The 13,049-nt window shown below is 42.9% G+C and overlaps 1 protein-coding gene across 4 annotated transcripts in view; it reads left to right on the top strand.

Moving 5' to 3' along the window:
- Positions 1 to 13,049, top strand: part of LOC126259324 (palmitoyltransferase ZDHHC3) — a 74,473-nt gene that overhangs the window by 11,807 nt on the left and 49,617 nt on the right. For all 4 annotated transcript variants that reach the window (XM_049956008.1, XM_049956010.1, XM_049956011.1 and 1 more), the window contains exon 2: positions 9,670 to 9,790. In XM_049956008.1, the coding sequence (XP_049811965.1) occupies positions 9,710 to 9,790 (81 nt within the window). In that variant the 5' untranslated portion in view covers positions 9,670 to 9,709. The remainder of the gene's footprint in view (positions 1 to 9,669; positions 9,791 to 13,049) is intronic.

Below are 13,049 nucleotides of genomic sequence, written 5' to 3'. Positions count from 1 at the left end.
ACAAGAAGGGCAGTAGAAGTGATCCACAAAAGTACCGTCCACTAGTCTTGACATCGATTTTTTGTAGGATCTTAGAACATATTCTGAACTCAAACATATTGAGGTATCCTCAATACCTACCAGCATGGGTTCCAAAAACGTTGATGATGTGAAACTCAACTTGCGTTTTCCTCACTTAACATACTAAAAGCTTTGGATGTAGGCAACCAGGTAGATGCAGTGTTTCTCGATTTCCGAAAAGCGTTTGACTCAGTGCCAATCATATGCTTACTGTCAAAAGTACAAGCATATAGGGTAGCAAGTGAAATGTGTGACCAAGTTGAGGACTTCTTGGTAGGGAGGATGTAGCATGTTATCTTGGATGGAGAGTCATCACAAGATGTAGAAGTAACTTCGGGTGTACTACAGGAAAGAGTGTTGGGACACTTCCTGTTCATGTTGTATATTAATGACCTTTGACCTTGTATACAATATTAATAGCAACCTCAGACTTTTTGCAGATGATGCTGTTATATGTGATGAAGTACTATCTGAAAGAAGCTGCATAAATTTTCAGTCAGAATTGGATAAGCGTTCAACATGGTGAAGAGATTGCCAACTTGCACTAAATGATCAGAAATATAAAATTGGGCATATCACAAAATGAAAAAAAAAAAAAAAAAAAAAGTAGTATCCTATGACTACAATATAAGTGAGGCACTATTGGAATCAGCCAACTCATACAAATACCTTGGTGTAACATTTTGTAGGGATATGAAATGGAATAATCACACGGTTCAGTCTTGGGTAATACAGGTGGTAGACTTCGGTTTATAGCTAGAATACTGGGGAAGTGCAATGAGTCTACAAAGGAGATTACTTACAAGTCACTTGTGTGATTGATTCTAGAATATTGCTCAAGCCTGTGGGACCCTTACGAGACAGGACTAACAGGGGATACTGAACTTACACAGAGAAGGGCAGCATGAATGGTCACAGGTTTGTTTAATTCATGGGAGAGTGTCACAGAAATACTGGGGGAACTGAACTGGAACACTCTTGAAGATAGATGTAAACTATCCTGAGAAAATCTATTAACCAAGTTTCAAGAACTGGCTTTAAATAATTACTCTAGGAATATTCTACAATCCCCTACATATCACTCACATAGGGATCATGAGGATAAGATTAGAATGGTGCGTGCACAGAGACATTCAAACAGTCATTCTTCCCGTGTTCCGTACATGAATGGAGCAGGAAGAAACTGTAATAACTGGACAGTGGGATGTACCCTCTGCCATGTACCTCATGGTGGTTTGCAGAGTATAGATGTAGATGTATAACTGTGCCTGAAGGACACAGATCTTCCCTTCCAGCTCCTCTGTTAACGAACCCTGTGGTCCGGGGGTTAGAATAGGCCCGAGGTATTCCTGTCTGTCGTAAGAGGTGACTAAAAGGAGTGTCATATGTTTCGGTCTTTATGTGATGGTCCCCTGTAGGGTCTGACCTCCATTCTTCCAAATTTTTCTGAAGAGTGAGCCAATTGGGGAAGGGCGCCTTACATGGTGCATCGTGTCCATCATGCATTGAGATCTTTAGCCCACTTTCTCGTCGTCGCATTGCAGTCCCGTTCATTGGGGCATCGGGACTCCCGGCAATGGCCATCCTGCCAGGTGGCCTTTGCTGCGGTAAGGTGGCGCCCGTGGGGAGGGCCCCTAGTCGGAGTGGGTGGCATCAGGGCGAATGACACGCCATGAACCGTAGAATGTCATCTCCTGCTGGTGATCCACCATCAGCAGGCTCTAAGCAAGCAAAGTCTAACTTCAGTGCTAAGAAATATGACCCCAAGTCGTTCCCCTCGCTGGCCACACCATGGGAGGAATGCCTGGCTAAGGATGGCAGTGAAGCTTATTTGCCCTGGTACCTGGTATGTACGAGAGTTGATAGGGAACCTTTCATGTCCATGAAGCCTCAGTTTTTTGTGGAGTGTTTGGAGGACAAGTATGGGGAAGTGGAGGGCTTGTCCAAAATGCGCTCTGGGCCAGTTTTGATAAAAACAACATCCTCTGCCCAGTCATTGGCATTACTCGCTTGTGGCAGATTGAGGGATATTACCATCACACTCCGTAAGAGCTTAAATATGGTCCAGGGTATTATATTCCACAGGGACCTTCTTTTGCGGTCTGACGACGAGCTGTGTATCAATTTAGAGCAGCGAGATGTTCATTTCGTCCGGCGCGTCCACCAGGTCCGAGGGATAACCAGGTTGCCACCGGTGCCTTCATCTTGGCCTTCGAGGGTGACACATTGCCCGAGAAGGCCAAGATGATGGTCTACCACTGTGATGTCAAGCCATATGTCCCTCCCCTGTTGCTGTGCTTTAAGTGCTGGAAGTTTGGCCATATGTCTTCCCGCTGTACTTCCAGCCCCACCTGTCGAGATTGTGGATGTCCATCACATCCCAATATTCAATGTGCCCTGCTTTCCATCTGTGTCAACTGCGGAGAACACCATTCATCTTGCTCGCCAGACTGCAGGATTTTACAGAAAGAGAGGAAAATCATGGAATATAAGACCCTGGACCGACTGACCTACACTGAGACTAAGAGGAAATTTGAGAGCCTACATCCTGTGGCTGTGACCACCTCATATGCCGCCGCTACGAGAACAGTTGTCGACCCATCAGTTCCTCGAATTCCTGCCGCCTCTCAGAACTGGAAGACTACACCTGCCCCCTTGATGGTGGGAGGCACTTCCCTCCCTGTTGCTCCCCCACCACCTACTTCGCGAGCAATACCTTCCCCCCCACCCCCCACCCCCCACCCTCTCCCCCCCAACCATCGGGAATTCAGGATTCTGCTAGTGGGAAAGATGACATCTTTGACACCTGCTAGTGACTGAAGAGCCCAAAAGCAGCTGGTCATAGGGCTTCACGCTCATCCTCAGTCCCAGAGACTGATTCAGTGATGTCCTCCCAGCCAGCAGGGAAACCCAAGGAACTTTAACTCTGTGTCAGAGTTCATCGGTTGTAGTGGCTGGCGAGGAGTAGAGTCCCAGTCTCGGGGGCTAACCATACATTTTCGGTGTGTGAGACATCTGAAGAATGTGCTGGCCAGGATAACAGTCGAACACCTCTGTATTGAGGTAGGTCAGGACAATATGTGCAAATGTAGTCTTGTGTTATCTTGCTGAAAGATAACATCACCCAGACCTCGAAGGCAGGGCACAACTACCATCCTTAATATGTCTGAAATGTAATGACTGCTATTGAAATTACCGACTTAGTGAACCACAGGAGATTGTGTTGTGTGCTCAGTGGCACCTCGTACTATCCACCAAGTGCTAGTCCCGCATGATGATGACGGCAATGCAAGCTGGCAAGAGTTGTTCTCCTCGAACCCTCCATGCATAGATATGGCCATTGCGATGATGTACGCAGAACTGTTGCTAGTGTGAAAAGATGATATAGTGCCTCTCTTGTGTTCAGTGTTATCTTTGATTGCACCACTGTGGGTGCACCTTTCCTCTCTGCTGCTGCGTAAAGGGAAGCTGAAGCAATGGTTGCCTTGTTGACAGTCTTGTGATGTTCCAGATAGTTTTAGCACCATCTGTGTGGTACACGTCTTTCTGCAAACAAGCCCATTGTTTGAGTCAATGTTTGTTAGGTGACTGTACCATCCTACACAGGCAAGCAGGCCATATTTCTGTCCTCTTGGGCACTAGTTGCTTGGGGGGTCATTGAGATTGTGCATGCCATCGAGTATAGCCCTCCTGAAACCACCAATTTCATGACAGTCACGGTATGCTGACCAGTGCAAGTAGTGATATTGGGGAGTGATGAACCACAGTTTCGTAGAACTGCGATCATGCTGCTGTTGGATTCTGAGACGTGTTGACAGACATTTCTCTTCCTCACTTGAAGCTACCGTGATCATCTCACAAGCAACCAGTATTTTATTTATTTATTTATTCGTTCTTAGACCATTCAGTACAACAGTATCAGATGTGTCATGTACATTACAGAAATAATATGTACATAAATAAAGCATAAACAAAGTAGGATAGGATTAGGCAAGGATAGCGCAAGAAGGTGGCCTAATTAAAGGACCCATCCCAGCATTCACCTTAGCAACTTGAGAAAACCATTGAAATCCTAAGTCAGGATGGCCAGATGGATAATAAACCCCACTCCTCCAGAATGCCAGTCCATTGCCTAAAGACTGGCATAGCCACGTTGCCCGGCATACGATTGGAAGAGGAATTGTAAATACATAGTCTACATTGAGACTGAAATGTGCACAAGAAGTAAATCAGTGATATAACTAGAAAATATATTTTGATATTAAACACTGGTGAAAGAAATAAAACACATTACAGAATACTGCTGAAAAGTACAGCATGCACAAGAAGAAAATCAATGATATGACAAGGTCATTGAAACTTTCATGTAAAACACTTCCGAAAAAAACAGAAACACATGAAAACATTATATAACAGTGCTGAAAGGTATAACACACACACACACACACACACACACACACACACACACACACACACATGCTGACACCATATCTATGACAACTAATCCAGCATCAGATCCCTTCCCTGAAGAGGTATATTGCACTACATCTGAAACAGAGGAAACAGTAACTGATAGCAGAAACATTCTTTTGCAAAGACAATCATAGCACAGATGGTACTTCAGTTAACAGAATCAAAAAAACTGAACAGTAAATGAGGGTCTAGCAATTGTGTAAGCTAACACATTCACTTATTTTGTAGAAACACTTCTTGACATTTCATTCTCTGACGTCTTTATGTAAGTTGGCAGTGCATTATAGAGAGTGACACCAAAGTGGCTCACATGTCTTAAGAGTATGAGTTGTTTTATGTGTTCTGTATGGCGAGACTCACAGTTGTGCTTATTATAACTGTGGTGGTAATTGCAGTTGATTTGCAGGACATCAATTCTGGCTCTAGTTATCGACACACTTTTATATGTGTACATGGAGGGTATAATAAGCAAATAGAACTTTTTAAATCGGGTTTTCCAGTGAGCCCTAGTAGAGCTGTGTGACAAGACTCAAGTAGTCCTTTTCTGTAACGCAAAAATTTCAATTAGTTGACTATTCATTTTACGCCAAAAATCTATGTCATGAGCCACAAGGGACTGGAAGTAATCAAAATAAGCCATTCTGTCACCATCTGAGGACCAAATTTTAGAAATACACTGAAGAGCCAAAGAAACTAGTACACCTGCCTAATATCATGTAGGGCCCCGGCGAGCCCTCAGAGGTGCCACAACACAACATGGCATGGACTTGACTAATGTCTGAAGTAGTGCTGGAGGAAATTGACACTATGAATCCTGCAGGGCTGTCCATAAACCTGTAAGAGTACGATGGGGTGGAGATCTCTTCTGAACAGCACGTTGAAAGGCATCCCAGACATGCTCAATAATGTTCATGTCTGGGGAGTTTGGTGGCCAGCGGAAGCGATTAAACTCAGAAGAGTGTTCCTGGAGTACTCTGTAGTAATTTTGAACATGTGAAGTGTTGCATTGTCCTGCTGGAATTGCCCAAGTCCGTCGGTATGCACAGTGGACATGAATGGATACAGGTGATTAGACAGGATGCTTACGTACATGTCACCTGTCAGTCATATCTGAATGTATCAGGGGCTCTATCACTCCACCTGCACACGCCCCACACCATTGCAAAGCATCCTCCAGCTTGAACAGTCCCTTGCTGACATGCAGGTCCATAGATTCATGAGGTTGTCTCCATACCCACACACATCCATCCGTTTGATACAATTTGAAGTGAAACTCATCCGACTAGGCAACATGTTTCCAGTCATCAACAGTCCAGTGTCGGTGTTGATGGCCCAGGTGAGGCATAAAGCTTTGTTCATCAAGGGTACACAAGTGGGCCTTCAGCTCCGAAAGCCCATATCAATGATGTTTTGTTGAATGGTTTCCACGCTGAAACTTGTTGATGGTCCAGAATTGAAATCTATAGCAATTTGCGGAAGAGTCACACTTGTGTTAGTTGAACAATGTCTTCAGTCATCGTTGGTCCCGTTCTTGCAGGATCTTTTTCCGTTCACAGGAATGTTGGAGATTTGATGTTTTACTGAATTCCTGACATTCACAGTACACACGTATAGGAAAATCCTGACTTCATTGCTGTGTCTATCGCTCATGCACCAACTGTAGCAGCACATTCAAACTCACTTAAATCTTGATAACCTGCCATTGTAGCAGCAGTAACCAATCTAACAACTGAGACAGACACTTGTTGTCTTGTGTTGGTGTTGCCAACTGCAGTGGCATATTCTGCCTGTTTACATATATCTTTATTTGAATACATGTGCCTATACCAGTTTCTTTGACACTTCATTGTAATACTCCAAGCAAAACATGCAGAACTGAATCTCTTGGAGAGTTCAATTACATGGTCTTTCCAGCTTGTCTTGATCAACATACACTCCTGAAAGTATTATGCATTGTACGCTTTCTATCTTATTTCCGTCCAGTAACAGTTGGAGATCTTGGTTTTGATTCATATTTCAAATTGTATACCATTTGTTTCTTCATATTAAGGGTTAATCTGTTGGCATTGAACCATGAATTAAGGACATGAGGACTTGATCATTCGTAGACAGAGATTCCTTAACATCACTCACTAGTGTGCTAGTGTCATCTGCAAACAATGTGATCTTGGCTGCCATTTCTGAGGTGTGTATGTCATTGATGTCAATAAGGAAGAGAAGGGGCCAAACACACTGCTCTTCTGTACATTGTTTTTTACTTTCTTTGCAGCAGATACTCATCTGATTTTATGATTAGAATGTGCTGATGTGAGTTCCACAACCTGTAACCTATTTTGCAAATGCCATTGAAACCATCAGTTTTCTATCCCTGTCATCGCCATTGCTTTCAGCTTATCTAAAATAACTTAATGATTAACGGTATCAACAGCTTTAGAAAGATCTAAATTAACTGCTACAGAGCTGCTGCTATTATCTAAGTTTATAACTATTTCATGTGTCTAATCCATTATCGCTGTTTCTTTTCTTTGGCCTGTTCAAAAGTCAAGATGATTATTATTTAGTAGACTGTGGTCATTTAAGTACTGGGTGATTTGTTGTTTCATAAATCTTTCAATTATTTTAGAGAATGCTGAGGGGAGTGAAGTGAGTTGATAATTTTCAACTTTATGTGTATTACCACTCTTGAATAAAGGTATTAGTTTCCACATTTTTGATCTGTGGGGGAGCGCTTCCTCAGTGAATAACAAATTAACACTGTGAGCCACGTGCCGTGTAGTTTGTGAAGCAGTACGGATTATAAGTGATGCAGTGCATCATCTACACCTGGTGACATTTTGCATTTGAGGCTTTTAATCACTTTTGCTATTTCATATTCACTAATTGGAACTAACCTTATGTCATATGCAGATATATGATACCAAAGTTCAGCCTGATATGCAAAATTTAAATTAAATGTTTGGGAAGCCTTTGTAAAGTAATCAGTTATGTAATTTTGCAGGTCTTTTTTGCCAATATTGATTTGAATTTGTAAGTGTTGTTTTCTGATCTTTCCTCTTTCCCTTTTTTTAGTGTCCCATAGAGATTTTGATTTATTGCCTGACATTCTTATTATGTTGTCATTTCTAATAGTTTTGCCTTTGCAATTACCTGCCGATAAACTTTCTTTTAAGTCTTTGCATATCTTATAAACTGCAGATCTGTTGATCTTTTTATTTGAGAACTGGGCTTTTCAAAGTCCTACAGGAAAGCTTAATGCCTGATGTAATCCAGGAATTAGATTTAGTGATCTGACATGAATGGACTCTGGTCAATTTCTTTGGAAAACTCATTTCAAAATTGGACATGAATATTGGAGAGAAAACATCAGATGCATTGTTACTACCTGACTGCGAAAACCCTTCTCACCAAGATTGATTACTTTGATTTCCAACAAAACTAGTACAGTTTTCCGCAGAAAAGTTTCTTTTGTCTAGGATGAGGGCATTATGATTTCTATCTTTGTGGCGTCTACATTTGAAAATATGTTGTCTATAAGACTTTGTTTTATTTGTTATTCCTGTGAGGCCGTTTATAAGAGGAACCTGTGGAATACATTAATAAAGAGTTTCCTTGCTGCAGATTCATTCACAAAGTTTATATTAAAAGGTCCCACTGACAGTTGTAACGGATTTTTAGTAAATGTGATGTCCAGTGGAGACTCCAATTTCTTAATGAAGATGTCTATGTTCCCACTTGGCGCTCTATATACTGCTATAATTATTATGCTACCCAGCTCCCCATGCAACTGAACAGCAGCAGCTTCAAAGTGCTTTTCAGTAGTCAATGCTTCTGCCTCACCCATCCTTTTATATTCCACATTAGATTTAAGAAAAATACAAACGCCAGCAGCTGTGACAGCCTCCCTACAAAACTGAATACCCAGATTATAATAATTGATGTTAACAATTCCTAATTTGAAATCACTTCATGAGAGCCCCATGATACACATACAGTCAATATTGGCATCATCAACTGCCACTGCAACTTCAGGTTAAAAAGATTTTTTTCTCATACTTTCGATATCTTAGTTTGAAATATGAAAACCTCTAGAATAGAGACAAATTTACACTCTCACTTTGTTGCCGTGTGATAGCTGATGCTGTTTTGAGGCAAGATACCAAAAATGCTTGTGCATTATGGGCTTTCTGCACCTTGTAGGTCTTCCATTTGGCTGCATTGTAATGCTCTCAGCAGCAGATTCGGCATTTGTTGCATGCCACCTTCATGTTATTGCAGTTTTAATGGTCAGCAATGTGTTATCTCCTGCCCATGATGAGGACTGTCTGACTTGAAAACCCTGAATAGGCTGAGTTTAAAGGGGCAGATCAAGATTTAACCTAGCAAGATGGAGCTACACTGGCAAAAAATATTGTGACTTTGGAACCTGCCTCTATTGTTGAGATCACTGAGACATGCCTGTGCAGTGCTGGTTGACTTGGAGGAAACTGGTTGAATCCTGCTGATGGAAGAAATTTTCATCACCTGTGTTTGGCCTTTAAGTGTATGAGAAGTGATGGAATGCAGTTCATGATTACCAGTCTCTGTACTGATGTCCTGAGTAATATTCCATTCCCCTCCGTGATGTCTCATTGAGAGAGGGCATGTGACATTGTTGTAGGTGATCCATCCATCAGATGAGGACATTAAGCTTGGTGGTGCTCTTGGTGTTATTCAAGAGTAATAGTCTGTGTGCCACCACTGAGTTCCTCTCTCTCTGTGTCTCACTCTTCTCCCCTTCATCCGTAACATGACAAAAACATCACTTGTTCAAACACTTATTACTGTCATCCACATGACGAGGGTATACACTTGACATTTCATAACAGGTTGCAGGAAGGCAATGGCAAACCACCCCCTCTAGGACTTTCCCTATGACTGCAGTGTGGGATTCCCACATCTGCCTCCCAATCACGATGTGATGAGTGTGGGACTAAGACCTGACTCATGCATACAAGCTTCAACTTTTAAGCGATATGCAAGATTTTGGGAAACTGGTATTTTGTGTAAAGCTGTATTGCTTTATTGCAATTAAAACACACTAAATTTTCTGACATACTCTTCAAAAACTTTTCTTATTATAATAATTATTTCTTACAGATGAGAAAGTGGTGATCTAGAAGAACAACACAGATGAAGGATGGAATATGAGTATTCTGCTTTCAGGAGGGAAGCTGATACACACAATACTTGTTGTGGTGGATTAGTGTGGTGTATTAAGGTTAGTAGACTGCTGTTCTTCCATTTCAGCTGCCTATTATTTAGTTACTGTTGTTTACATTTTCTTAAACTGTGTATAAGTAATGAATATTATTAAATATAAGTGTTATAGTTGCATGCTCGTGGCTCGCTGTCTGATGGAATGGAATTTCAGCAGCTTATTTGTTAAATACGAATAGGGGAGTTGGGATGTAGGAATTTGGGATTGCAGTGTAGGATGATTTTGTGGATGGAGCAGAGGTAGTGCAAGGAGGCTTGGGTCTGATTTACATGATTCTGATGGAACTTGAACAGATAGAGGTCATTGGGGAAGGATGGGTTGGAACCAGAGATTGGCAATTTGATGGTCAAGCAACAATGCAGAATTGGGATTGCATTCTGGCTAGGGATGGGAGAATTACCCTATATCTTTTCTTCCACAACCACCTTCTCGTCCAATGGCAGGCATTTGCTACCCCCATCAAAGATAGGGCTATCTATGAAACCAGCCAGGTAGTCTAGTAACTTAATTGTGACCACTGTGCGCCATCATGTATGGACATGTCCGCTAACAGACTGTCTGTCCTTATGAAGGGCAATGCCAAACTGTGACAGTTAGACTACCCAGTTTCCAAGCAAGCTTTGTGAAATGGTGTGCCTGACTTGACGCACAATCCACGCTATCCAGATTCTTCCCACCACCAGCAGGTTTTCTGAATTGCACTAGTGTTAACACTCGCTGCAATATACCCTTTGTTCCCGTACCCCCCCCTCCCCCCCCCCCACTGTCCCCACCTCTCCCCTTGGCCTCAAACTTCACTAGTCCTTTCCCTCACCTGCCTCCATTCCCTTCCCTGCCCCCAGTTCTGTGTCACACGTTTTAAGTCCCTCTGGCTCACCTACGTAATCATTTCCACTTCTCTGCTTCTCTCTTCTTCACTTTTGCCCCCAGCACAGCTGTCTGATGCTGCACCTAGCAGCCCACCATCATGACCCCACTACACCTATGCTCGCTCCCCACAGGCAGTACTGCACTGTCTTCCATCACCCCTACCCTTCCATCCCTCCTCTTCCCCATCCTACACCTCTTCCGTACATCTACTGCCCACCCCAGCTGAGTTTGCTGCTCACCACAGTCGGGCCTTTGTGTCTGGAGACGACACTGGCTATGTGTGTATGAGTGCCTGTCTATTACTCAACACCTTTTCTATGTGTTGGATAGCTATCACATCATATTGTTGGTTTATGCATAAGGTAGAGATGGTGGTTAAAAGTACCACTACATCAAATTGATGTAAATCTTGTATTAGAGCGCTTAGCGCACATATTAAAAGGTAATGTGTATGACACCTGCCATGCCATTATAATTATGTGATTGCTCGCAGGTAAACTACTAATCCAACTGTAAATTGTACACCACTAACACTCCCCACTTAATTTCCATACTGGTTCCTTGCAACATCCTCAGAAATGGCTGCATACGATGGTATAGTTGAAGAGTCAAAGCGGCACACTTAAGTTTTCACAGGAACATTACAGTTTATATCCACTATTATCATAAATAAGTCTGTTCCCATGGCCAAAGTCTTCTTGAGCTTGCCTTTAGTCATGTATTCTAACACAGGGTTCTCACCAAAAAATGATACACACCTAGGCTAAATGACAAACTTTGACTTTCAAAAATTAAAAATGCCAATAAAATCACCACTTTTGTTACACATCCCATAAGTTACTGATCTGTCCATACATGTCTGTGAACCTTTGTGCCTAAAAACAAAGAATAAACAATATTATGACTACATAATGTCTCATAAACTTCTTTGACAAGTGGCACTCTGCAGCAAGATAATTTTCCACTATCTCTACAGGATCCCACACCCCCTCCCCCAGTGTCAACAATATTGTTGGCTGAATTACACACGACATCCTGACTGCGTAACCACTTGAGTAGCATTGCAGTTGTGCCGCTTCTTGCAGTGTCACCATTGCCATTGGTTAACCTTGGCTGCATGGCGCCTGCACTCGGGAGTGGGATGGGAACCTGTGCTGACGTGTCTGTATTGGCTTGTCCAGTTGCCTTGTCCCAGCTGGTGGAAGTGGTGTCATAAATGGGCTTTAGTCTGTCAACTGAAATTGTCATGAGGTTACTGCCAACATTCACTTCAAATTGTTTCTTGCCCTCACTGAGCACGTTGTAGGGTCCTCCATAAGGTAGCTGTAATGGTTTGCGCATGGCGTCGTGCTGAATGAAAACTTGTTTGCATCTCGACAAGTCACGGAATAGAAATGGATGAGCTCTCGATGCCATGAGGCACAGTTGCCATATGTGCGACCACAATTTCATAACAAAGTCTGAGGCCGTGATCACATCACTTTGAGTACTGCTGAAAAATTCACCTGGCAGACAAATTGTTTGTCCATACACCATTTCAGCTACCTTGGCTCCCACATCCTCCTTTACAGCTGCACAGATGCGCAGTAACGTTGTGAGTTGTGACACCATGAGGACACCTTTAACTCTTGATGCAGTTGTTTCACAAGTCCATTTGCCACTGGGTGGTACACTGTGGTTCTAATCATCTTTACTCCGAGCAGCGAAGCGAGAGCCTTGAACAGATGTGAGTCGAATAATCTACTGTGATCTGTCCTGATGTATAGGGGAACACCGATATGGGCAACCCACCCACAGAAAAAGGTGGTAGCTAAAGTCTCTGCTGTGATGTCTGCCATGGGAAAAACCTCTGGCCAATGTGTGAACTGATCGATTGCGGTCAGACAGTAGGTAAGCCCTTCAGATGGTGGGAGAAGTCCTACGACATCCAAATGTATATGCTCAAAATGTTGATTGGGTGGCAAAAATGTGCCAAGCGATGCGTGAGCATGTCATATAATTTTATTGTGCTGGCATGCGGTGCACTGATATGCATAAGCCTTGCAGCCTGCATTCAAACTTTGCCACCCAAAAGTTTGTTTCATTGTTTCACCAGCTTGGTGGTTCCGAGGACTCCTGGGTGTGACAACCGATGCAGTGAAGCAATGGCTTGCTGGTGGAAACCCTTTTTCACAAAAGGACACGCTCTTGACATTGATACATCACAGTATATACAGACATTTGATGCTGGCAGCAGATGGTGCCGGAGCTGTAGACCAGCTGGTTCTGCCAAGCTCTGTATCAAGCTGTTGTGCTGCTGTGAGGGCTTCATAGTCCACAGCCTGTGTGATCTCTTGAATGCATGGTAGAGCAGCAGCTGGCACATTCTTCTCACCGTTGATGTGTTCAA

This window comes from Schistocerca nitens, chromosome 5, assembly GCF_023898315.1.
Source record: "Schistocerca nitens isolate TAMUIC-IGC-003100 chromosome 5, iqSchNite1.1, whole genome shotgun sequence".
Taxonomy (NCBI): domain Eukaryota; kingdom Metazoa; phylum Arthropoda; class Insecta; order Orthoptera; family Acrididae; genus Schistocerca; species Schistocerca nitens.
The sequence above is the reverse complement of the archived record's forward strand: the minus strand, read 5'-3'. Positions and strand labels throughout refer to the sequence as shown.